The 23021-nt window shown below is 39.4% G+C and overlaps 2 protein-coding genes across 6 annotated transcripts in view; one reads left to right on the forward strand and one right to left on the reverse strand.

The window, feature by feature from the left end:
- The window catches only part of ANAPC10 (anaphase promoting complex subunit 10), a 39874-nt gene extending 33770 nt beyond the window's left edge, over nucleotides 1-6104 (reverse strand). For 3 of the 5 annotated variants that reach the window (XR_008730617.1, XR_008730618.1, XM_055700614.1), the window contains exon 1: nucleotides 4879-5342. The gene's annotated coding sequence lies outside the window, so the exon portion shown is untranslated. Of the gene's footprint in view, nucleotides 1-4878; nucleotides 5356-5999 lie in introns of those variants that run through there. The other 2 variants (XM_055700615.1, XM_005440910.4) reach the window with 2 other exon arrangements.
- ABCE1 (ATP binding cassette subfamily E member 1) lies at nucleotides 5419-22642 on the forward strand. The gene is made up of 18 exons (XM_055700613.1): nucleotides 5419-5563; nucleotides 11211-11369; nucleotides 11866-11951; nucleotides 12466-12563; nucleotides 12977-13094; nucleotides 15038-15175; nucleotides 15344-15413; nucleotides 16571-16667; nucleotides 17635-17724; nucleotides 18328-18449; nucleotides 19142-19363; nucleotides 19854-19913; nucleotides 20000-20058; nucleotides 20228-20338; nucleotides 20430-20572; nucleotides 20663-20785; nucleotides 21756-21867; nucleotides 22113-22642. The coding sequence occupies exons 2-18, from the start codon at nucleotides 11267-11269 to the stop codon at nucleotides 22158-22160; spliced, it is 1800 nt and encodes a 599-aa protein (XP_055556588.1). The 5' UTR covers nucleotides 5419-5563; nucleotides 11211-11266; the 3' UTR covers nucleotides 22161-22642.
- Nucleotides 22643-23021: the final 379 nt, after the last annotated feature.

Genomic DNA, 23021 nt, shown 5'->3' on the forward strand with positions numbered 1-23021 from the left:
TCTTAATGCCATCCAATCAAAAAACTTCATGCAACAAGATGTTTTAAGTCCCTGCCCATGCAGAAAAGTTGTTAAAAAAATAAGCTATTAAAATTAGACAGGCAATTAATTAGTCATTTCTGTAACAATACACTAGCACAGAAATCTTTCCTAGTCACTGTATTTAAATATTACATTCTTCGTTTTAAAACCCTTATCAGACATTTACGATAGACTCTTTTAAAATGTAGCTGTTCTCTATTGATTTGGCTACACCAAAAACCTCTATTTCCATAAGTAACTTACTCTGGTTACTGCTTAGTACAACTTTAATAAAAGTGACAAAGGCATTCTAATCTTCTAAAAAAGTAAAACAATTTCAGAAAGACTTACAAAACACTTAGTTCACAGCTACCTGAAAAAAAAACCCAACATTTTTCAGAGTGGTTTGGATTCACGGAACAGACCTTCAAAAAATCATCTAGTCCAACCCCCATCCTACAACAAAACTCAAAATATGTTTATTAAGCATTGGGGAGACTTTTCCCAGACTTATTACAGCTCAAATCACCCACTAGTCCAAACTGTGCTATTACATTTGTGACAATAAATCAACTACGAGAAGTTGAGCTGCATTCATGTTAATTCTCAGATTTATACAGAAACCAAAAATGCCTTTCTTAACACCTCTAAAATATATACATAGAAAATCCAACTTCACAAGGTAAGGCTAAATTATCCATTTGATACAAAACATCTCTTGAGTATCACCACCGGCAAGTCTTCACAGTCCTTCATTATTTTGACTTCAAGAGAAAAATAACAAAAACCTCCAAGTCTGATAGTCACACCTTCATTCCAAGAAATAGCTATTGTCAGATTACTGAAAAAACCCAACCTTAAGACATAAGGTGTATACAAAACATACCACCCACCAAAATAAGGTAAATCACAGAAATTACATTTTACATCTAGTAATTTTTTGAAAAAGTATGCATAATCAACTTTCTGAGATGATTAGAATTTTCAAGTATGCAGAATCCCTTAAGACAATTAAGTTGAAATGTCTTATAAGCTTCAGTGTACACAGGAAAGTTCTACACAAATGCCAAGATTTGTATTGTACTGGTTCACAAAAGTTTGAGACACAGATTTTGAGGGTCAAAAATGTACAGCAAGAAACGCCATCCAACTTTTACTATCTTAAACCGAGCTCATTTCCTTCTGTCTAACAGGCAAAGCTGCTCAGAATCCAGATTTCAACTCCAAACCACTGCTGACACAAGTCAACCACAAATTGTGCATTAGTAATGTGAAAAACTGAAAGTCTTTTATGTTTGAACTCATGAATTGAACTAATCAAGTCAGCTTTTCATGACAGAACTTCTGTTTAACCAGCATAGTTAGTAATAATACATTCCGGATAGTTTTGCTGAAGGTTCCCAATACTCCTAAGAATTTTAAGAGCAGAAAGCTTTTACTTTACAGCAGTACTAAGGAAAAATAATACTGCAACAAGCCAGCTCACTCAAGTGAGACTTCTTGACATTTTACTAGCAGAAGTACCTCACTTTGCACAAGACACAAATACTTACCATTAAAAGCAATTTAAGGCACCAATAAAAAAACAAAGCAAAATGTTTTCTTAGCTCAAGGAGACAATGGAATGAGAATCCTTATTTTTTTCAGGCTGTGTAAAAATAAGTAATCTGCCTAGAAGCCCTTCTCCTTGACATGTGCTGAAAAATGGAAAGACACACCTCATCTATAGAACCATTGGCTGGAAGCATCTCCAATTTTCCAATTCAGTTATTCCAAAAAACCGTTAATAGGCTGCTTTACTCATGAACAACATTAACATATATGTCTCAATGACATGGCCAACATCACACTTTCATTTTGCCACTTCCCACTATATGGTATGCACATCCTCTGATCAAGACAAGGCAGCAGCTAAGCTCTTCTCCACCCCTTCCTCCCCAACTCTTTATCCCTCAGCATCTTCCTTAGAGAAGTTTGCTCTTATCTAGAGAACACCGCTGTGGAGTAGCAGCCATTAGAAATGTTTTAACAAACATACGGTTTATAAACAGAGTGGAATGGATTTAAACAGTTCAATAATCTACCTTTCACAATCGAGACAGAGAGGTCACTCTCAGAACACCAGTGGAAGACATTTTTTAAAAAATGCTTACTTGAAAGCAAAGCCATCACTAAGCACACACATACTCTGCTGCAACATACTGAAGAGAAGACAGAGCATGATACATCGTGGTTCTTTCCTATTGAAGCTCCATAAAAATCCAGGCTCAAGGAAGCTTTTGCAGATTCCAAAGCAGTTTTCTTGAACTAAAATTTCTAATTCCACTATGTTAGTACACACAGAGCTGTTTAAACACACACCTGTAAGGACCTGTGAGAGACCAGATTGTCCTCAACAGATACCAGCTTCAGTGTTTCTGTCAACATAAAAGCCAAATGTTTCGCTTTAACACCTAACCTAAGTATTACCTTCTAAAAAAAAGCATTATTTCTTCTCTTGCTCCAGAGAACTCAAAGACTAAATAATCACTAGCCTTCACATAGCAACCCTTTTACAGATGTGAGGCCACTCATCAAATTTGCTTAGTTTCTTCTTCACTAGTGTGCCCATGCCTTTCAAGGTTCTCTCAAACCAAGTTTTATAAACCTCATATTCTTGCAGAGTCTAGAGATCTGCATACTATGGTTAAAAAAATAGCCATACCACTTCAGCTAAGGCCCTTAGTTAGAGCAGAGCAATCACTTCCCTTGTCTTTAATCACATCTGTTAACATACCAAAATAACATTTGTCTACTTGAAAGGACATTACATTATTGATTAATATTTGATTTCCTATACACTGCAGCACTCAAGTACTTTTTCGGGATACGGTTTGCTGTTCAGTAATACCCTTACCACTACTCATGCCTTGGATTTTTCGTCCCTTTGTTCACTTCCTCCCTCAGTTCCCATTAACTAAGCTTAATTACACTGATTTCCAATCTGCTATCAATCTTCTCAAGATAATTTTGAGTTCTGACTCTGAGCTGTACAATCCTTGCAATCCTTCCAACTCCGCAACATATCTATTTCGTGTTCACCTTTACAGAAAACAATGAAAATACATTCAAAGCAGAACCCGCCAGAAAGACATTTAGTGACACTCCTGTTTAGAAGTGAACTATTTACAAGTCAGCTTCAAACAGGAATTTTTCAACCAGCTGTAGACGACCTCAAAAACATTATTTTTAGACCACATTTCAGTAGCTTGTTTTTAACAGTGACCCAGAGAATAGCAGAAACCCTGTAAAACTCAAGACAAACCCCTTATATTCCTTCCTCATTAACTGCATTGGTTATTGCAAAAACAAGTTTGATCCAGACTGTTCTTAACAGACAATGAACTAGTTTGGTTTGTTTGCACATTGGTTTTAATTGTCTTCTACTTACCAACAAATTCTCCTCCCAAGCCACCTCCCCAGAATTTTTCAGGGGATCAAAGCTCAGCTAGCTTTGTTTTTTGGTTTTTTTTTTTTTAAACTATTACTGACTGCATTGCCTTCATATTTCATTCAGTTTTAGCAATTACCTGGCTAAAACTTTTCTATCAAAACCAAACAAAGGTTGCACTGACCATTACAGCACTTTTGCAACATCCCTGATTTATAAGGCTGTTTTTCGTTCTTCTTAATAGAAAGGGATTTCATACCTTTTTTTCAAACCTAAGGATTCTCTGATTTTCATCCTTACATTACTCATTTTCCCTCACAAGCTCTGATTTTCTTTGGATGGCCCCTTGTTGGTTTAAAGCTTTTAAAGATCTCAAGATATATCTGGAAACTAGTCTCTTACTATGCTTCCTGGGTTTTATCCAGGTGGAAGATTGAACAGTAACATTGAACATCGAAATTACTAAGATTTAATTAATATTTAACAATGATAGTGTGCGTTCAGTAGCAACCTATTTCAACAACTAGCTCACCTGTACATTTGATCTCTCATATTATGCTCTCAATGCAATTTTAAATACCTATTACTTTTACTCTGCCTTCAGTATATTGCTTTAAGCCTATCAGTGAAAATTACCTTAAGTCCTTCACTGTCACAAGTATATTTCACTAAAAACAAGGTAATCAGAGCAACGGCACAAGAGAAGTACATTACCAGTTTTATACATATATCCCTAATCAATCTAAACGAATACATTTTTTACAAATGTATTTTTGTACAAGCCCAGGCTTCTAAAAGTACCTAGTAGGGATATAAGCTGTTCTGTAAAGGATGCAAGCACTTCTTTACAAGTGCTTATGCAAGTAAAAGCAGCCTTGGAAAAACACTGCAACCAGAGGATGAAGTCAGTTTAACAAACCAAGCTGCTTTCACTCAAGCTCCTTGGTAGCCTTCCCCCTACGACCTCTTTATAGGGCTTTCAATTGCGAATTTAAGTACCATTGATTAGCTTTACAACACTGTACTGTGGCCCCACCTCCCAAGCCCACAAAACACTTAAGTACTGGAAATAAATCAACACCACCTACTCACGAAATACATCGGTTGTGCTTAATCACCAGATCACGCTCCCCTCTCACAGCTGGGGGGAGTCGCTGAGGGAGGCACCCGGAGGAGGTACCCGATTAAGCAGCCCCCAGCCGCCCACCCGAGCCAGCGGCGCTCCGCTTCTGCCCGGGCACGACCAGCTCCCGCGGCTGGCCTGACACCTGGAGGCGAGGCGCGGGAGAAGACGCACCCCCTCCACCTCACCCCCGGCCCGGTCCCCGTCACCGGCTGAGGGTCGGCTACAAGCTACGGTCGCCGCCGTCCTCCATCTCCTCCCTCCCCACCCCGTCCCCCGGGTCGGTACGGAGCAACGTCCCCACCTGATCCTCGAAGCCGCTGCGGTGGGTGAGGGGGCGGCAGAGGGGCAGCAGGGCGGGCACCTCAGCGCGGGGGATCACCTCAGCGCGGGCAGGACCCGTCACCTTCACCAGGGCCCGCAGCCCGCCAAGGAGCTACCGGACTGGCTCCCGCCGCGCACGCGCAGAACCCCGCACGAGCCCCGTTTAAAAGAGAACGGCGTGGGGGGTGGGGGATGAGCCCGCGCGCAGCCGGTGAGGAGTGGCGGAGCCCGCTGACCCCCGGGGGTTCCCCTCAGCGCGGAACCGGTGCGGCCCGTAGCGGCCCGCTGTCCCCGCAGGGAGCGCTGCGGGTCGAGGGTGGGCTGCCGAGACGCACCTCGCGCGTAACGCGCCTCTTCCCGCGGCGTCACCCGGACGCGGCGTCACCAACCGTCACATCCCCAGCGCGCGCGGGCTGATCCCGCCCCGCGGCGGGAGGCGCCGCTCTCTCTCCGAACGGGCCCCTTCTCTCTATGGTGAGCCTCCCTTCCCTCCCGTCTTCTCTATGGTGCGCGCCCAGGCCCCTCCCTGCGGGGGCGGCGGCCATCTTGGCCGGGTGGCAGCGGCGGGAGCACGTTGCGTGCCGGCCCGCGGGACAGGGGAGGCGGTTCCCCGCTGTGGCCCGGCCCGGGGTGCGGGGGCGCCTCGCTCTCTCCCCCGTCTCCCGGTAAGCGGTCTCCGGCGAGGCGGGTGGGGGGATACCGGCGTTCTCGCACGGGAGGGAGGCGGGTAGGGAAGGGGCCCTTTTTCCCTGCCGGGAGCCGCCGCCGGCTTCCCGTGCTGCCGGCCCTGCCCCGCCGCCGGGCTCGGCCCCCCGCCGGGGCCTGGGGCTCCCCCCACACCCCGCGGGAGCGAGGCCGTGTGGCCGCCCCTCGCCCGGGCGTCAGGGCCGGCTGCTCCCGGGCCGGCAGGCGGTAGCGCCGGGCTGCCCTGAAGCCGTTCCCCACGCCCAGGGGGAGCCGGGCCGCCCGCCCCGCTGCCCCGGGGCTCGCTGCCGGCGCGGGCAGGAGGATGGGCCCGCGGGGGGTGGGAGGCCGCCCCCGCCCGGGCCGGCACTCCCGCTCCGCACAGGCAGCTGGCCCTCGCGGCGGGCCGCCCCTCACCTGCTGGGCCCCGCGTTTGTGGCGGCTGTCCGCGCCGTGTGCCGGGGCGAAGGGAGGCGTGCCCCGGGCGTCGCCCCCTGCCCGGAGCCCTCCAGGGCTGCTGGCGCGGCCGGGGCCGGGGGGGCGGCTTTCTGCTGTGCAAGCAGGGGAGTACCTCTTCTGGAGAGGGGGGAAAGCCGTGTTTTGCCCTACTCTGGGGAAAGTTACTACCCGTGTGCCGGCTCGGGGGTGAGGTGATGCTTCTGGCAGCATGCTGAGGTAACGGGTGAGGCTGCTTGGTACCGGACGGGTGCGAAGGCCGGAGGCCCCGGCAGACAAGCCCCTGCTGGAGCGCGGCCGTGGCCCCTCAGGGTGCACTCGGCTGGGTCATCTGCCGCTTTCCGGGGCCGTTTTCCGCTTGTGATTTGTTTCTTTGCTCAGGTTTCCTGAGCAAGTGGGTCGTCAAATGTCTCTGCAGTTTTCGTGCTGATTTATGGGTTTATTCTCATGCGCTTTGCTTCATGTTAAAAGGAAATATTAAAGGTTGAGTGGTAATTAACGCTGTGCAGCACCAGCGAAACACACCCGCTCGTTATGCTGCGTCAGTATATTTGACCATATGCTTTTCACGTTAACGTATTTATTTTCATATTCATGTTGTGCCTTATGAGTAATATAATGAGTTAAATACAGTGAGGAGGTTCGGGGCTTGTTTAAACTTATTGGACGTTGCCTCAGTTTCTCAAACAAACGCCAAAACCTTAAGCACAGCCTGGTTCTTAATTCTTAGTAGATTTTGTTTGGGCCCGTAGCATTTATGATTATTTCTGCTTTGGCTCTTAGAAGTTTAGTAATCTCCCATATTGCATATTTGAAAACCTGCACTTTGTCTTTCATTTAAATTTTCTTTGGGTATTCTAATTCTTGATTTTCTTGTTATGGAGTGACCCTATGTAGTCCGTTAGCAATGCACTGAGAGATAATTTTTGAGCTTAATGCTTTTCAGAGGAAAGTGGAAATGCTGCACATCCTCACTTCATTCCACAGCATTTACCTTTGAGGTCTGATGAAATGTAATTTAATAAAATGTTACCTGTTTTTCTGCAAGTTAACTAAGGTATGGCTCAGTTCTGAACTTGGATCTTGCTTTCACATCATTTAGGTGAATTGTCTCTGGTTATGTTTCAGTCTTCGTTTACTTGTTTCTTTTAATGTTTCTTTATGTCTGAATAATTCAATGCAATTACAGGTCCTTCATGGTCGTAGTTGACTGGACTTAGTAAATTCTAATGTAACTCTAAAGCCTGTGAAAGTAATAAATGTTCTTAATACATTGCATTTGCTCTATAGATTGTATATTACTGTTTCCTTTTGTGATGGGTAGCAAGGTTGTCTTATGTGCCTTCTTTTTTTTTCCTTCTGGTTTGTCACAGAGAGCAGCAGTTGTGTCAGAAAGCCTAAGAATGCTGACTTTAAATGCTTGTGACAACATATTTTGTGTCTTGTTTTTAGACATGTTTTAGTGTTTGTATTAAGTGTTATAATTGGACTTAATGGGCAGCTTTTGGCTTCAGTACTACTGTCAAGTTTTTTAGAATTTTTTTTTTATTTTGTTTTATTTGCTAGCAGTTCTTATTCCTTCTCATTCTTTCACCTGTGTCATCGGTCTGTTGTTGTGGAAAGATTTTCTCATGTCACTCCATCATAAGCCACTGATTCAAAAATAACACTTTACTCTTGTAGTTAATAAAAAAATTAATGTTTTTTTACTTTGGTTTTTGTCCTGTTCTTCTTGATTTGGAAAGGAGAAATACAGCTTCTGAATACCAGTTTCTCTTGCCCTTAAACTGCTGACTACACTTAACAACTGCTATGCTGTATTGTATCATATGTATATTGTATGTGTTGCTGAGCTGTGTTCAGTGTATTGAGATTTCTGCTGTCTGCATCCTGAAGTCAGTAGATCCTGTTTGGTATGTTAAATGCCAGCAAAGTGACTGCATATAAATATGTAATTTGAGTCCCGTCTGGTTTTGGACAGTGTTTAATTTGCTCTAAACTGTCATTTCTAAGTAGAAATTTATTTTTCTTTCTTGTGGACCATTATCATCACAGACTTCCGGACAGTCCTGGAAATATTGCCAAAGTGACGGAAGTCACAAGTATTTATTTATTTTTTTTCTGAAAATGGTTTAAGACCGCTGGAGAGTTTTGGATAAACTTACATTTCCATCTTGTAGATGGGACCGGGGGGCATGAGTGTATGTCTCCATGCTGGTTCATTAGTTCTAGTCTCGTCCCCTCCCCACACTTTTGAGTGCTTAGAGTACTTGCCTCTGTGGCCCCTTCAAAACTCTTCACCACAAATGGGCTTTTTCCCTTATAAATAAGTTAGAAGGAAAAAGAAAAAAGAATCTTAGACTTGTTTTATTACTTACCAACCATGACTTGATTCAGCAATGGGTAGTAGTGTAGACTTCAGTCTAATTATCCCACTGAGACTAGGTGGAAAGCTTGCGGAGGTAGGTGGCAAAAACTAGTTGTTTCAAGCCATATTTGATTTGGTCTTTTAGAGCAACCCCCATCCCATTTTCCTGCTTTGATGCTTTAAGCCAAACGCGAGGGTGGGTGGGTGGCCGAGGGGAGAGTTTGTCCCATCTGCTGCCGGCACTGCTCAGGCGGTAACCTCAAACCAGAGGTTTGGGAGGTTGGATAGCAGAGGTAAGCTCCTCAAGTGTGGCAGCTTTGTCTTTGTCTCGCTTTTGTAACGCATAGAAGTAGCATACGTACCAGTTAGAGCTAAGATAAGAGAACCCTGCCAGAAAGAAAAGCAGTGTGGTCTGGCTGCTCATACTCGGCCACAAAGGCATTGTTGGAGCAAGGGCGGACCCAGATTGGGCACTTGCCTTGGAAAACCAAAGGGAGAGCGAGTGATTCACCCCCAAATACTCTATGCACTGTGAACAGGACTTTTAAAAGCACAGGGATATATTCCTAAAGAATGTGTCTTTATTTGAAGCACTAACAAAATCCAGTATCTATCTCCTAGAAAGTTACCCTGACTCAAAGATCCTTGTAGTTTTTAAGGATAAGACTTTCGGTTTCTTGTTGTCTTATGTAAGAAAAATGTATTAAAGTGAGAATTGCAAACCCGTTATTCCATTCCTGTTGGTCTGGTCTATGGATGTAATTGCAATGTTCAGCCCTACTTTGTCAATCTGGTCTGTTGGTACAGAACTGTAAAATCACTTTTAAAAATACTTTTTTTAAAAAAATCATTTACTTGAAAACATCAACTATGTTATTAGGACACTTGGGCTTAGGAAATGTTAAAAGATGAAAGAAAAAAAAATGTTACAAGTAAAAAGTGCCACAATAAGGTTGGTTGGCAGCATGACAAATAATTACATTCATTTATATCTGGTGAAGAATATATTTTAGACATTGATTTAAAAACTCTTTGGACGTTGAAAAGAGAAATAAGACTACCACCTTCAAAAGGAACTACTTAAAATATTCATAATTATGGTAATAATGGATTTAAAGATACAATAACCTCTTCATTTCTGACCATTGCTCCTTGTTGGATGCCAGTCTCTTCCTTTCCTTCATATTACAGTAGTATCTGTAGGATTCCTTCTATCTAAAATTCACTGGTGTGTTTAGAGAAGAATGGAGTTTTAACGTGATAAATGTGCCGTGCACCTGTTTTATTCTTGCTTCTTTCAGGAGATTGGAAGTCACAGCCTTTCTTCGTATAATAGCTGTATGTAGTAAATAGTCTCTAAACCACTGCAGCATACTTTAGTTTGGTGTAGCAAAGATGAACTGGACATCCAGCAGGAAATGCTTTCTTTAATAAGAAATGTTGGAATCCTTTTCTTGGAAGGAAGCGCACGTGTGGGCCATGTGGAAACCTGAAGTATTTCAAGACTCCTTCCCAGTTATGTCTTTGAACTACTGATACGTATTGCATTGAATTGCAATGTTTTTGAATTGGCATCGTCTGTAGGGCTGCTATCACTTTATTTAGCAGTGCTGAACTGGAAATGCTTTGTACTTTGTTTATGGTCTTTCTTTAGACCTAAAAAAAAAATAAATAATCTGTTTGTCATTTGTAATCACTTGTAAACTTTGAGCGCCTCATAATTCAGTGGGCTTGTTCTTCTGCAGCGGAAGCAAGTAGAAAGAGTTGTCCTTAGGTGTGTGTTGCTCATAGGAAGTTAAAATCATTATTATTGTTATTCTCAGTACTTTGTGTAAATATAAATGCAATTTTAGATACATTCCATCTTTTTTTTAAATCAAGAGTTAAATTTAAAATTCTTCATCCTTCCCTGCCCTCTGCTGCAATTGTTGACATAAATTCCCAGTACGGTCCAGTGCTTGCCAATGGGCATTATAAATACCTAAGCAAGAGAAGAGACAGTTATGTAGAGGCATACAAGTAGTGATTTCACTTGAGTGCATTTATTTTTTATTTCAGGAATGTTTAGTCTAGTGCTCCAAGACCTTTCTGTTCTAAAAATAAAGTAATTTTATTAAGAATCTTGCTTATTTTTATTGGGATATATTATAGTTATTGGTGCCATGTTAGGAAATGTAGAATGTAAGTGTAGTTATTCAAATACTAATAGAGCTTAAGATAAAAGAATGAAACGTCATGTATGTTGGTTCACGTTGCTTGGATTACTTTTCTATATGCAACTACAAATCTTCACTTTGAAAGCTAGCTTAAATTTTACAGTATTTTAATCATTTAATATAGAATATTGGCATACAGTTTGAAAAAATATTATGATCAGATTCTTGGAGTAATAGTTGCAGTCACAACTTGACTTGACCAGACGCTGTAGCATGAACAAAGTTACTTTATACAAGGCAGCTTGTGAAACTGGAATTTGTATACATTCTTCTGTTCTTACTGTGACATGCTTTTCTTGGAAACAAATACATTCTCACATATAATCACAGGTTTTTTTTACAGCAGAGAAACAGTAATGAAATAGAAAGCTGATGTTAAAGATATGTGCCATTGTTTACACATCAGCACCCTTACTGCTTGTATCTGAGACTTTGCCCTGTTTGCCATGTTGCTTAAAAGAGAGGGAAAAATCAAATAATTTTTGCTTTTTTCATTTCTGAACTCTACTAGCAATAACTTCAGATACGTATGTTCTTCTCTGTGCTGTCAGTAATTATGGTATCTTTTGGAATTTTTTTTTCCTTAAGATCTGGAAGATTCCCACTACTCCTCAGAATTGGTGTTTAACCCGAAATTGTGCATTATGGCAGACAAATTAACAAGAATTGCTATTGTCAACCATGACAAGTGTAAGCCAAAGAAATGCCGTCAGGAATGCAAGAAGAGTTGTCCTGTGGTTCGAATGGGTAAGAGATGTGATTTAACAAAGTATTTAAGAAGTTGGAGAATTTTTAAATAATGTTCTACTACAGGGGTCCTCAAACTTTTTAACCAGGGGGCCGGCGTGGGGATGAAGTGGCAGGCAGTCATCTGCGGCTGCTTGGTTTCCCCCCAACCCCCGGCAGGAGGGGTCTGTAAATACCGGGGGCCAGATTGAGGACCCTGGGGGGCCGTATCCAGCCCACAGGCCGTAGTCTGAGGACTCCTTTTCTACTAGAAGGAACTAGGTTTTTATAGTTGCTAGGGTTTTGTTTATCATTCATACTTCATTTCATAAAGCCTTTAAAGTATCACTGAAAGCATGAACAATTTGTAGTAATAATGCCACTCTTCAGTTCTTTGGATGATCTGAAGCTTCAGTGAACATAAATCAGTTACATGTTCCTCTGGAATTTAGTAGTACTGGCAAGAATTCTGATTAATCAGAAACGTTCTTGAATTAATCTTACCGTTTTTCACCAGGCAAACTCTGCATAGAAGTCACATCACAGAGCAAAATAGCGTGGATCTCAGAAACACTTTGTATTGGTTGTGGTATATGCATCAAGGTAAGAGTGCTCTTTTTAAAGTGATACAGTTTCCTTATTTTGCTGTTGTATTTATTAATGCATACTGTAGCTTCAAAAAGCAATTTTGTTTCCCTGAATAATCAGACATTGTTAATTATTACTGTTTATAGAACGTCAAATACTGTGTCAGCTTGGTGAACCTGGTTGGGTTGCAGGGTGTGGGTTGTAACTTTTTGTTTGTGGCTTTTGTTAGGTTTTGTTTGTGGCTGTAGACACCTAGCAATAGAAGGATGTTTTTGTAAAAGAGCTAGAGAATATATGCAGCATGCCTTATTGGTATTGTAGGCTGATAGTCTAAATTGCTAACTATTTATTTGAAAACTGTGGCGTAGAACTTCTTTGGAAAGTTGATTGTCTAAATGCAAAGGAAGTAATCTGGTAAAAGTTCTTTTAAAAATATTTAAATCCACAGCTGGGGGCTTTGCAGAACATTGAATTTTGTTAATAAGTTGTTCATGTACACCAGTAATGGATAAATTTCTTTCGATTACAGAAATGTCCTTTTGGAGCCTTGTCAATTGTTAACTTACCTAGCAACCTGGAGAAAGAAACAACACACAGATATTGTGCCAATGCCTTCAAACTTCACAGGTATTTTATTTTTCAAATCAACATAAAAGAGACAAAACATTCAAATTTTTGATAGTCTAAACATAGTGCACATCAAGGAGGCATAGTGCACATCAAGGAGCTCTTGGTTGTTACTTCAGTAGCTTCTTTTTGAATGTTAATTACTTTTTTCTTATTAAAAAGTCTTAAAATTCAATTAAACCTGAGTGTTCATTTTACAGAGCTCCTGTTTAAGGAACAGACTGCTCTTAAGTCTTTCTGTGATCTTCTACTTTTAAGGACTATTGATTTAATTTGAATTATATACTGGCAAGTTAACAAAGTAGGCGGAAATAAACAGAGAGTCTTAAAACAGGTTGTAACATTTACTTTACCACCAAGTGTTGGTGTCTGATGGCATTAATATAATCCAGAGTTATCGCTGTTGTGTACAGGTTGCCTATCCCTCGTCCAGGTGAAGTACTGGGATTGGTTGGAACCAATGGTATTGGAAAATCAACTGCCTTGAAAATTTTAGCAGGAAAACAGAAGCCAAATCTTGGAAAATACGATGTATGTATCAGCAATAAACTACAGTTGGCGTTACAGATAGCTGTATATTTTTTCACTGAATTTTCATTATTTGTGAATGCCATAGAATTTGCGAAGACATTGGCGCTTTCCCTATTAACAGCCAATGACGTATTCCACACGAAACGATAGTAGAAGGATGCTAACAAAGGCTTTTTTGCAAATTCTGTAGAACTTTCAAGAAAGATAAGGATTCTAATTATAATTGTAACTCATTAAAGATAAATATCAGAGGTAGGTTTCTGTCTGTAAGTCCCGCTTAAGGGTGGGGTTGTTTTTTATACCAGTCTTTTAAAATGTCAGGTTTTTTCCCCGGCACAATTTACCTGTTCCTCCTCAAGGGATTTTTGTAGCTGAAGTTTTGGATTTTCTTCAACGTTTTTATCTGAACAGCTCTAGTGTCTGAACGCTTATCATGTATCCTTGTGATCTCTTGGGCTTTTTTATCTTTGATTCTTTTGAAGATGATCTCTTAAAAAATACGTTGTTATCATAAGTTGTTGTTGAAGGTATTTCCCACTGTACATTTTAATACCGAGTTCTGAAAATCTTCAGTTCTTTCATGTTGAGAGTTGCTTAGAAATTTTGATGTATTTTTTCTAGGCATAAAAAAACTTGTAATCTGGTGGTCTTCAAGGGAGATCATAACCCATTTTCCTATGTATTTACACAAAGTTGAACTGTGCAGCCAGCAGGCAAAATAGCTTATAGCGTTTGTTTGCCCAGCACTACTCCAAAGAGGGAATATTAGAGAAAAGACTTAAATTGTAACTATTGTGACTCTTCTTATCAGACAGTATTTCAATTATCACCTTCTCACCTTCAAATTACATGGTGACAATTGAATTCTGATGCTTACTTTTGTCCTTCAATAAGGACTTGTAGGAACAAGTGTGTTCAAAATTTGTTCATCAGTTTCTTTAGCTGAAAGGGTAACATTTTCATAAATTATTAATTTCATGGCTGCCACTTAAAACTACAAAGAAATAATAATTTCCCAGCTACATTTTCCACTTTCTTTCAAGTTTGCTTTATATTATTTTGTGGACTTCTTGTTTCAGGTGGTAGTATTGCAGAAATAGCAAAACTTTTGACTTTCTGAATGTGTTCTTAATTGAATTACCATGCTTCCAAAATCAGACTTCCCTGTGAAGAGCCAAATCAATATGATCACAGAAACACATGGTATGAATCGAATCTTCCATGTTGCTTCTGCTCTAAAACTTACCAAGCAGTTCCTCTGTGTATTTGCTTGGTTTGGAAATACGGCTGTGTCGCTCTGTTTCCGTGCTGTTTACCATCAAAACAATTAACTCTGCACCATTCAGAGTAGTACTCTGTGTACAACAAAACTGTACAAGTTGGGACTTTTTCTTGGCTGATTGCTCTGAAAAGTTCCCTTTTTGGTTTTGTTTGGTTTGGTTTTTTTTCCTGTCATTTTTCCTTTATCTTCTTCTGTTTCCTTGGAATGAAGTTTGCTAGAAGCAGAGAAAGTGACCAAATTTTATTGAGTTGTTTGTGCAAGCTGATTTTATCAGTCCAACGATCTTCCTTTGGATTAGCTGGATCAGATCACTAGTAAGTGCAGTTAAACTAATCCATGCTATCATTTTCTCCATGAAGTAGTTTCACTCGTAGCTTCTTAAGTGTCTTAAGGACAGTTTTGGATGTCCTAGGTGCAAATTAAAAATCCTTTTTCTTGAAGGAGCTAGTGACACCTGGAGAAAAAAATCTCATTCTACCCCTTCAATTTGCAAGTTTACAATTTTTCCTCTATATATTTTTTTTTTTAAATGGAAACTTTGCAGAGGCAACATAACAGTTTGGTAACTAAATAGATCAGAATTTTAAAAATTTTTTTTATGATTTTTTTTTTTTTTTTTTTTTAGAACGGTATAAGTAAACACAGGCTTTCTTTTTCACAGGATCCACCTGACTGGCAAGAAATTTTGACTTATTTCCGAGGATCTGAATTACAAAATTATTTTACCAAGATCCTGGAAGATGACCTGAAAGCTATCATTAAACCTCAGTACGTGGACCAGATCCCTAAAGCTGCAAAGGTAAGAAATTTCATGAGCTAAGAAGGCTGGGAGCTTCTCCTGGAATACTTCTCTTGTGTTTAAAGATTTTATTTAGCAACATAATTCAATGTCAAAAATCCACTACTGTCTGAAATTTATAATGTTGAAATACTGTTTTGGTGGGGGTTTTTGTTATTTATCATGCAGGGAACAGTGGGATCAATTCTGGATAGGAAGGATGAAACTAAGACACAAACTGTTGTATGTCAGCAACTTGGTAAGTGATTTTTGTGAAGTCAAACTTCAAAGCATGTAAGAAATTCATATATACTGAACAAAATAAAGTTACTACTAATGTGACGGTAGATTTAAATTACACCAGTTTAAAAAAAAATAGAGAAAAAAAAGGTATTTTTTAAAGTCTAGGGCTTGCTGTAAGCATATCTGAACTAATGTAAGTAATACTTTCAAGTGGCAAAGGCAAACTAATTGATACATGCTAGTTAACAGAATCTAATGCAGTTTTTGTGTCATGGTAGAAAGTGTTTATTTTTAAATCTGGAAAAATTCCAGTTACCATCTGCCGCTTTGCTTTTGCTTGCTTGCTTACAACTCTGGCAAAATCTTAGCATCCCCTCTTTTGGGAGCCATTGCATATAGAAAATACCGAAGTACAAAAAACTTTTTCTTCCCCCACAAAAAGCCCTGTATAGAACTAATTATAACGGGAGTAATACTGACTTCTGAGAGTAATGCAGTTAAAAAGAACAATTTTTGCATAGTCTAGCCCCAGTAATTTTTTGTATTTATATATATATATAACAGTAATGTTTTGAATTCAGTTGTTGTGAAATTTAGGTGTTAATGTAGGTGTTGCTAAATTAACAGGGTTCTTTTTGGTAGATCTGGGTGGTGAAGGTGGGGGCTGCATTGTAGCACTAGGAAACATGGTCTTTGAGTCTCGCTTAACTTACCAGTGAAACAGTGTATACTTGAAATTTGCTGTTCATAAAGATGATGAGAAATTACAGGCTTAACCCCTTTGCTGTAACACCTGGGGGGGAGTTGGTTTTCCCGAAAATCAGAACTCTTCAGCCAGGTCTATTGAAACACTTTTAAAACTGGTATAATTTCCTTTTAGGGCCAGAAATCTTTACCAAATATTTGGTGGAAAAACAAATAGAAATGTACTCCTCCTGCATTATAAGTAGCAGCCGTACCAATTAATCAGCTACTGCTGCAGAGAAGCTGTAACTTGCTGTGACGTACAAATAGCATGATGATCCTTCTATATAAACTGAACACTTATTTTACTACTTTCTGTTTTTTCCTCTGTGTAGGATGTCTGCTGTGATTATACATGTTTCTGTAGGTAATAAAAATTGAACTGTTGTGTTGGTTATAACATATCTAAAATTAACCACTTATTTGCAGACTTAACCCATCTGAAAGAAAGAAATGTTGAGGACCTTTCAGGAGGAGAACTTCAGAGATTTGCTTGTGCGGTTGTTTGCATTCAGAAGGCTGATATGTATGTTTAATATACTTCTGTTACACACTGCTTCTAGTAATCTGTCTCAGAATATGGTCCTCTAATCCACATTTATTGTTAGAAATAACACTTGTTTGAAATAATTTTTTAAAAATAATTTTGAAAAATAAATATTTTTGACCAACTGTGCAGCCAAGATCCACATTTACTCTATATATAAGCTCTGGATTTTTTATACTTTTAATTCATCTGGCTGGAAATAGCTAATTTCAGAGGCCAGTGTTAAATTTCAGCATCACAACTTCCTAACCTTTTCCCTAATCCCACATAAACGTATTCAGTTTGACAGTGTACCTCAGTTGCCTCTCTGAATAAGAAATGAACAGATGCTTCCCCGCTTCTGACAACTTGTGTCCCTCTTCTCCTGTCTTGCAACCAGGAAATTACTGTGTAGTCCATGGTGTTTCCTGACTCCTTGGAACCAAGAAAGCAAGATCAGAAAAGTTGGAGGGGTTTGGGTTTTGGTTTCTATGAATGTCATGATTTTTTTTTTTTCTGTTGTTTGGGTTGTGGGTTTTTTGTTTGGCTGAGGGTTTTTTGGTTGGTGCAGGTTTTGGTGGATTTTCTTGTTTGCTTTGTTATTTCGTTTTTCTCTTTTGGAAGATGTTCTTCTTTCAGTCTCCTTAAGCATTTTTGCACTTTTTAGTTCATGTTAAATTTAAGCCGAATCAGAACTGAATGCATGGGATTCCTAATAGATTGCTGATTTCTCGTAATATTTGGTAACTGTCGGAGCTTTTGGCAAAATAATACTTAACTTGAATCTTTTAACAATTTCAAGTGACAGTCATCAGAGGTTCAGGACAGATGTCAGTACATAATTCTCATTCTTTGTCCCTTTTTCTCATTATAAATAATGATTATTTAATGTTTGAAATGTTAGTATTAGGTTGAAATAACTAAAAGCCTGCATTCACCAAGACTTAATTCTTTCTTTTGGGGCTAGCTTCATGTTTGATGAACCTTCTAGCTACCTGGATGTCAAGCAGCGCTTGAAGGCTGCCATTACTATTCGATCCCTAATAAACCCTGACAGGTAAGTACAAACTTTAAATGTCTTGCTAGACTGTAATAATAGGTGACTGTTTACAGAGGGAGGAAACATCCAGTCCCTTTCCCTAGAAATGCTGACTTCTCAGTATGGTAGAGTAATACATGTTTTAAATATTCTAAGTCCATAATATTCTATTCCTTTGCATTTTGGAAACTTATTTCCTATCATTTCTGTACTATTCCGGCATTTTGTAATAAGGATGTGAAAGTGCAGGTGGTTATTTTTCACCTGAATGTTGCTGTTCCATCCCCTTCTCACAAAGATTTTTTTTTTTTTTTTCTTAAAATGTGGTAAGAATTTTTTTGCTCTAATCAGTCAATATCCTTCCACTTACTGTACATAAAAAAGCTGCCAGATTACACTGAAGATGGACTCTCACCTTGTCATTCACAATGTCTGTTTATTGTACAGTTTAAAAAAAAAAAAAGCAGATCAGAGATTTGAACTCTGTTCTTATTTAGTGTAAAGCTAAGAAACCATATTAAATGAAAACCATGTTGATAACTTTTGATTATGCAAGTCTAGAGTAAGAAAAAAATGTGTCGTATTGAAGTATCAAAGCATCTCTCTGGCTCTATTTTTCAGGTACATTATTGTTGTAGAGCATGATCTAAGTGTGTTAGATTATCTCTCTGACTTTATCTGCTGCCTGTATGGTGTGCCAAGTGCTTACGGTGTCGTTACTATGCCTTTCAGCGTAAGAGAAGGTAATTCTTAAATCTGTCTCTTCTAAAATGTACCAAAAGAATTCTATGGAAGGAAAAAAGAAAAGGTGCTAAAATGCTAGTTGTCATGTGAACATGATGTCTTTTTACTGTTACAGTTCAGTAACTAAAAAACCACTTTTTTATTTCGTGCAAAATCTCTGGTTGCTGTGATCCTAAATTTATAACTCAGCCCAGAAGTCTTAATTGTGAAATGCCCTTTGCCTCTCACTATGGACATTATTTTTATACTTGCAGGTGTTTTGTAAATAGTGGAGTTTCACAAAAGACCCTATAAATAGTAGAGAAAAGTATAGCAGAGATTTAGTACAGTACAGAGATATGTAGCATTCGACTGAATTGACCACACTTGAAGCACAGAGAGTCAGTAATAACTGTTTTTGTGAGAATGGGTCCAACAGCAGTAGTTTCTTTAAACCCTACGCACTTTACTAATACTAGGATTTCAGGAAAAGCTTCTATAGCCTTGCTGTAATTTTAGTAAGATTTTTTCTTCATCCAATTTGCATAATGTACACACTTTCCATTAGGAGGTTGTGTTGCCTTTTTTAACTTGCCATTTAAAATCCAGTGTTCTCCTTATCTAATTGGAATTTACAGCCAAGAACTGAAATTCGTCTTGTCTTGCTTTATTGTAGACTTCTTTTTAATTATATTTTTTCCCTCCTTCATAGGCATAAACATTTTCTTAGATGGCTATGTTCCAACAGAGAATCTAAGGTTTCGAGATGCATCTCTGGTATTTAAAGTGGCTGAGACAGCTAATGAAGAAGAAGTTAAAAAGATGTGTATGTACAAATATCCAGGAATGAAAAAAAAGATGGGAGAATTTGAACTATCCATAGTAGCTGGAGAATTCACGGATTCTGAAATTATGGTGATGCTGGGGGAAAACGGTAAGTGCAATTCTCGTTTGAAGCTGTTCCTGCAGCCCTAAACATTCTCCTAAAGCCCTTTTGCTGTCTGGGGGCCAGGCTTCAAAACCACTGGGTTTGAGGCAGGTCGAACTGCTGGTTTCCTAGTGAAGATACCCCACCATGAGCTCGGTCTCTGAACAGTGGGAACTTGAAGTTATCGAATGTTCACGCCATTGTGTTTCTCTGTTACCTCATTTTAAGAACTTAAGATTGGCAGGGTGAGCCAACAGAGATGGACCTGGTGAGCTTAGCCAGATGTCTAGGCTGTTGTAGCTTTAGATGTCTCTTCCATTTGGAAAAGCAAGTAATAATGAGTATTGCTTGCTGGAAGTGAGTACAGGAATTCTCAAAGCAGTCTAATTTTAAAATAAATTCTTTATTAAGTCTTTTTTTGTATCAGTGACTTAATTGTTAGAGGTCCAAGTTGCTAAAAAGTCTGAAGTAACATGTAACTTGCATTTTATTTTAGGAACTGGCAAAACTACGTTTATCCGGATGCTTGCAGGAAGACTTACACCTGATGAAGGAGGTAGTGCTTCAAAGCTTAGCTGAAACCCGTTTTAAAGATCCTGGAAAGGCTTTTGTTTTCATGATAAAATTTTATCTTCTTTTTAGGTGAGGTCCCAGTTTTAAATGTCAGCTACAAACCACAGAAGATCAGTCCTAAATCTACAGTACGTTCAAACCTTGTTTATTAAGTATTGTTTCCTACAAAAAGCATGTTCGTAGTACACGGGTAGAATTTCTTTATGCCTGGAACAAAAAGCTCCACTAATTGTATTTCTTCTTGTTTTCCTGTGGCGCGGTACATAAAAGTGAGTGGCAATGTTTTTCTTCCAATAGGGAAGTGTCCGGCAGCTGCTGCATGAGAAGATTAGAGATGCCTATACCCACCCCCAGTTTGTAACTGATGTAATGAAACCCCTTCAAATAGAAAACATCATTGACCAGGAGGTATTAACGGCCTGAGACAACATCCTAACTTTTCTTCAATTCTCTACCTGTACCTGAACTAAATACAGCCTTATTCCTCCCACCCCGGCAGGTTCAGACATTGTCTGGTGGTGAGTTGCAGCGCGTTGCATTAGCTCTGTGTCTTGGTAAACCTGCAGACGTCTACCTAATTGACGAACCTTCGGCGTATTTGGACTCTGAACAACGTCTAATGGCTGCTAGAGTCATTAAACGGTAAAGTATACACGATGGGGAAAAAAACCTGAAATTTTCAGTACTTTCACAAAAAGTTTACATTCAGCGCTCTTTTTATTTCTATTTCAGTTTCATTCTCCATGCTAAAAAAACAGCTTTTGTGGTAGAACATGATTTTATCATGGCTACATATCTTGCTGATCGTGTGATTGTTTTTGATGGCATTCCTTCCAAGAATACACTTGCAAACAGGTAAGAGATTTGTTTGGATTAGTAAGCAAGATAAAGAAGGGCAACATAGAAAGAAATAAATTATCAGAAGCAGCAACAAAAATAAGGAAGTACAGCGTCCCTGCCAGTGGAAATTCAAGCCACATTTGAACTGATCCAAGAGTGTCCCAAGGGTTCTGGCTTTTGTTCTGAAGTGAGGACTGACCCACACGTGGAAGCTGCCTAGATGGAGTTGGAGCATAGTTGGAATGTAACCAAGCCCTCAAAAACAAGACCAGCTCCTGGCTTAAACTAACCTTATGCAGCTGTACACCAATGAAGTTACTATCAGAACAGAACAAATAAGTGGTATCGATTGAAAGGAATGAAAAAAGGACTAATTGTAAACTATGCTTATGAAAATAACTTTCAGATGTATTAAAAGAAAGCAGTGTACTAACTGAACCTGCGTGCAAACCTTGTCACATGCAAGTCTGCACAGCAACATACAAGGTACATGATCTATGACCAGTGTAACTACCACGTATTTGATGTGAGCCAAATGAAGTAAACAAGGCTGTCTAGCCATGTGTTACATGCTGCTAGCCTGGTTTTGATGGTAGTCTTCTAAGAACAAACTTATTTGAAGTCACAATCACTTAACATTTTCTCAGCATCAGTGTATGTTGTGATCTTTGTTTTACCCTGCTAATGGTGCAGCGCTCTTTTTCTTTAAATGTAAAGAACCAAGTGTTCCAGCACACATAGATAAAAAATAAAAAGCATGTAGAGGTAGCAGTCTGAAGACTTGTAGCACCATGCTGAGATAGTGCTGAAAGATGAGAGTAGTAGTTACGACTTCTTGCCTGAGATGTAATTTGTCTGAAAGTGTAGCCCATCCTGGTACATCAAACAGCTCGCATTTGTGTTACTGCACCTGAGTGAGCTGTCTGTAATCTGCATCGTATAGAATTTCTGAAAACGTAGCTGGAATGTTCTTCTCTCTTCGCAGTCCACAGACTCTTTTGGCTGGAATGAATAAGTTTTTATCTCAACTCGAAATCACTTTTAGAAGAGACCCCAACAATTACAGACCAAGAATAAACAAACTCAATTCCATCAAGGTAAGAGAGAAACACCTTTACCGTGACGAAGCCATGACTGTTCAATATAAAGCCAGGTTTTACAGTAAGCTACAGAACAAAAACTAACCTGGTAGTTTTGCTGTGCTGGAAAACAGTATGTGAAACGAGTAGTAAGAGGAATAAGTAAAGTAGAAAGGAGTTTAGGTAAGTGTCTTGTATTTCAGCTATGTTCAAGTCTGCCAAAGGCTACTTCAACTAATACTGACATTCTTTGTCTTCCCAAGGATGTGGAACAAAAGAAGAGTGGAAACTACTTTTTCCTGGATGACTAAATACTGAATCGGAGCATCTTTGTAACTGGCATGTAGAAATGCATATTGGAACCTAAACATGTGTCAATGAGAAGGCTCAATCAGGTTTTAGAACGCTTAATCATTTGGAGCTTAAAATCTCTTGCTGCGTGTAACATCTGAGACCAGTAGCAGTGTAAATCCTAGTCCAAGTAAAACTGCCACTTTCTATATTTTGGTGACACAGCCCTATTTTCAGTGTAATAATTTCGAAATAGACCACCTTGAAATTGTACAAATGAGTCTCCTGATTTTTCAAAATTTAAGGGAGGTTTTCACTTCAATATATCCTACTCATGTACCAAGTACTGACTGAACTTCCTCATTTTAAAAATCTTTGAAGCTGTTTGGCATTTAAGAGGGAAGCCTACCAAGAATGTCAAGCTACAGAAGCAACTCCTGTTTTAAAAAGGTTGAATCTCTCTGGATGAGGGTGTCATAAATAAATATCCTCCTAACTTACAGCTCTCTTGTGACATAACTCAAGAACTTTTGCACTACTAATTCAGAAGTGTGTTTATTTATATCATGTAGTCATGTACACCTTTTTGCATCCTATAGAAAAGAACACACAAAAGATGGAGTACAAATAATAGAAAGATACACTTTTAGTCATCTGTGCCTGTGCATCTTCTCAGACCTAGCTACAGAAGAAAAACCAATTAAATAAAGTCATAAAAGAAAACACTGAAATCCTTTCAATCTTCTCTAACTTAAACCTCCCCAGTAAAGAAAGGTTAATGGCTGTTTTTTCCAACTCATTCCCTTTAACCCATTCAATCATCTTTGAATAGAAAGATTAAGTTTTTCCAGGAATTACTTTTGCCTAAACCAAAAGCTTTA

The sequence above is a fragment of the Falco cherrug genome, chromosome 1 (genome assembly GCF_023634085.1).
Source record: "Falco cherrug isolate bFalChe1 chromosome 1, bFalChe1.pri, whole genome shotgun sequence".
NCBI classification, from domain to species: domain Eukaryota; kingdom Metazoa; phylum Chordata; class Aves; order Falconiformes; family Falconidae; genus Falco; species Falco cherrug.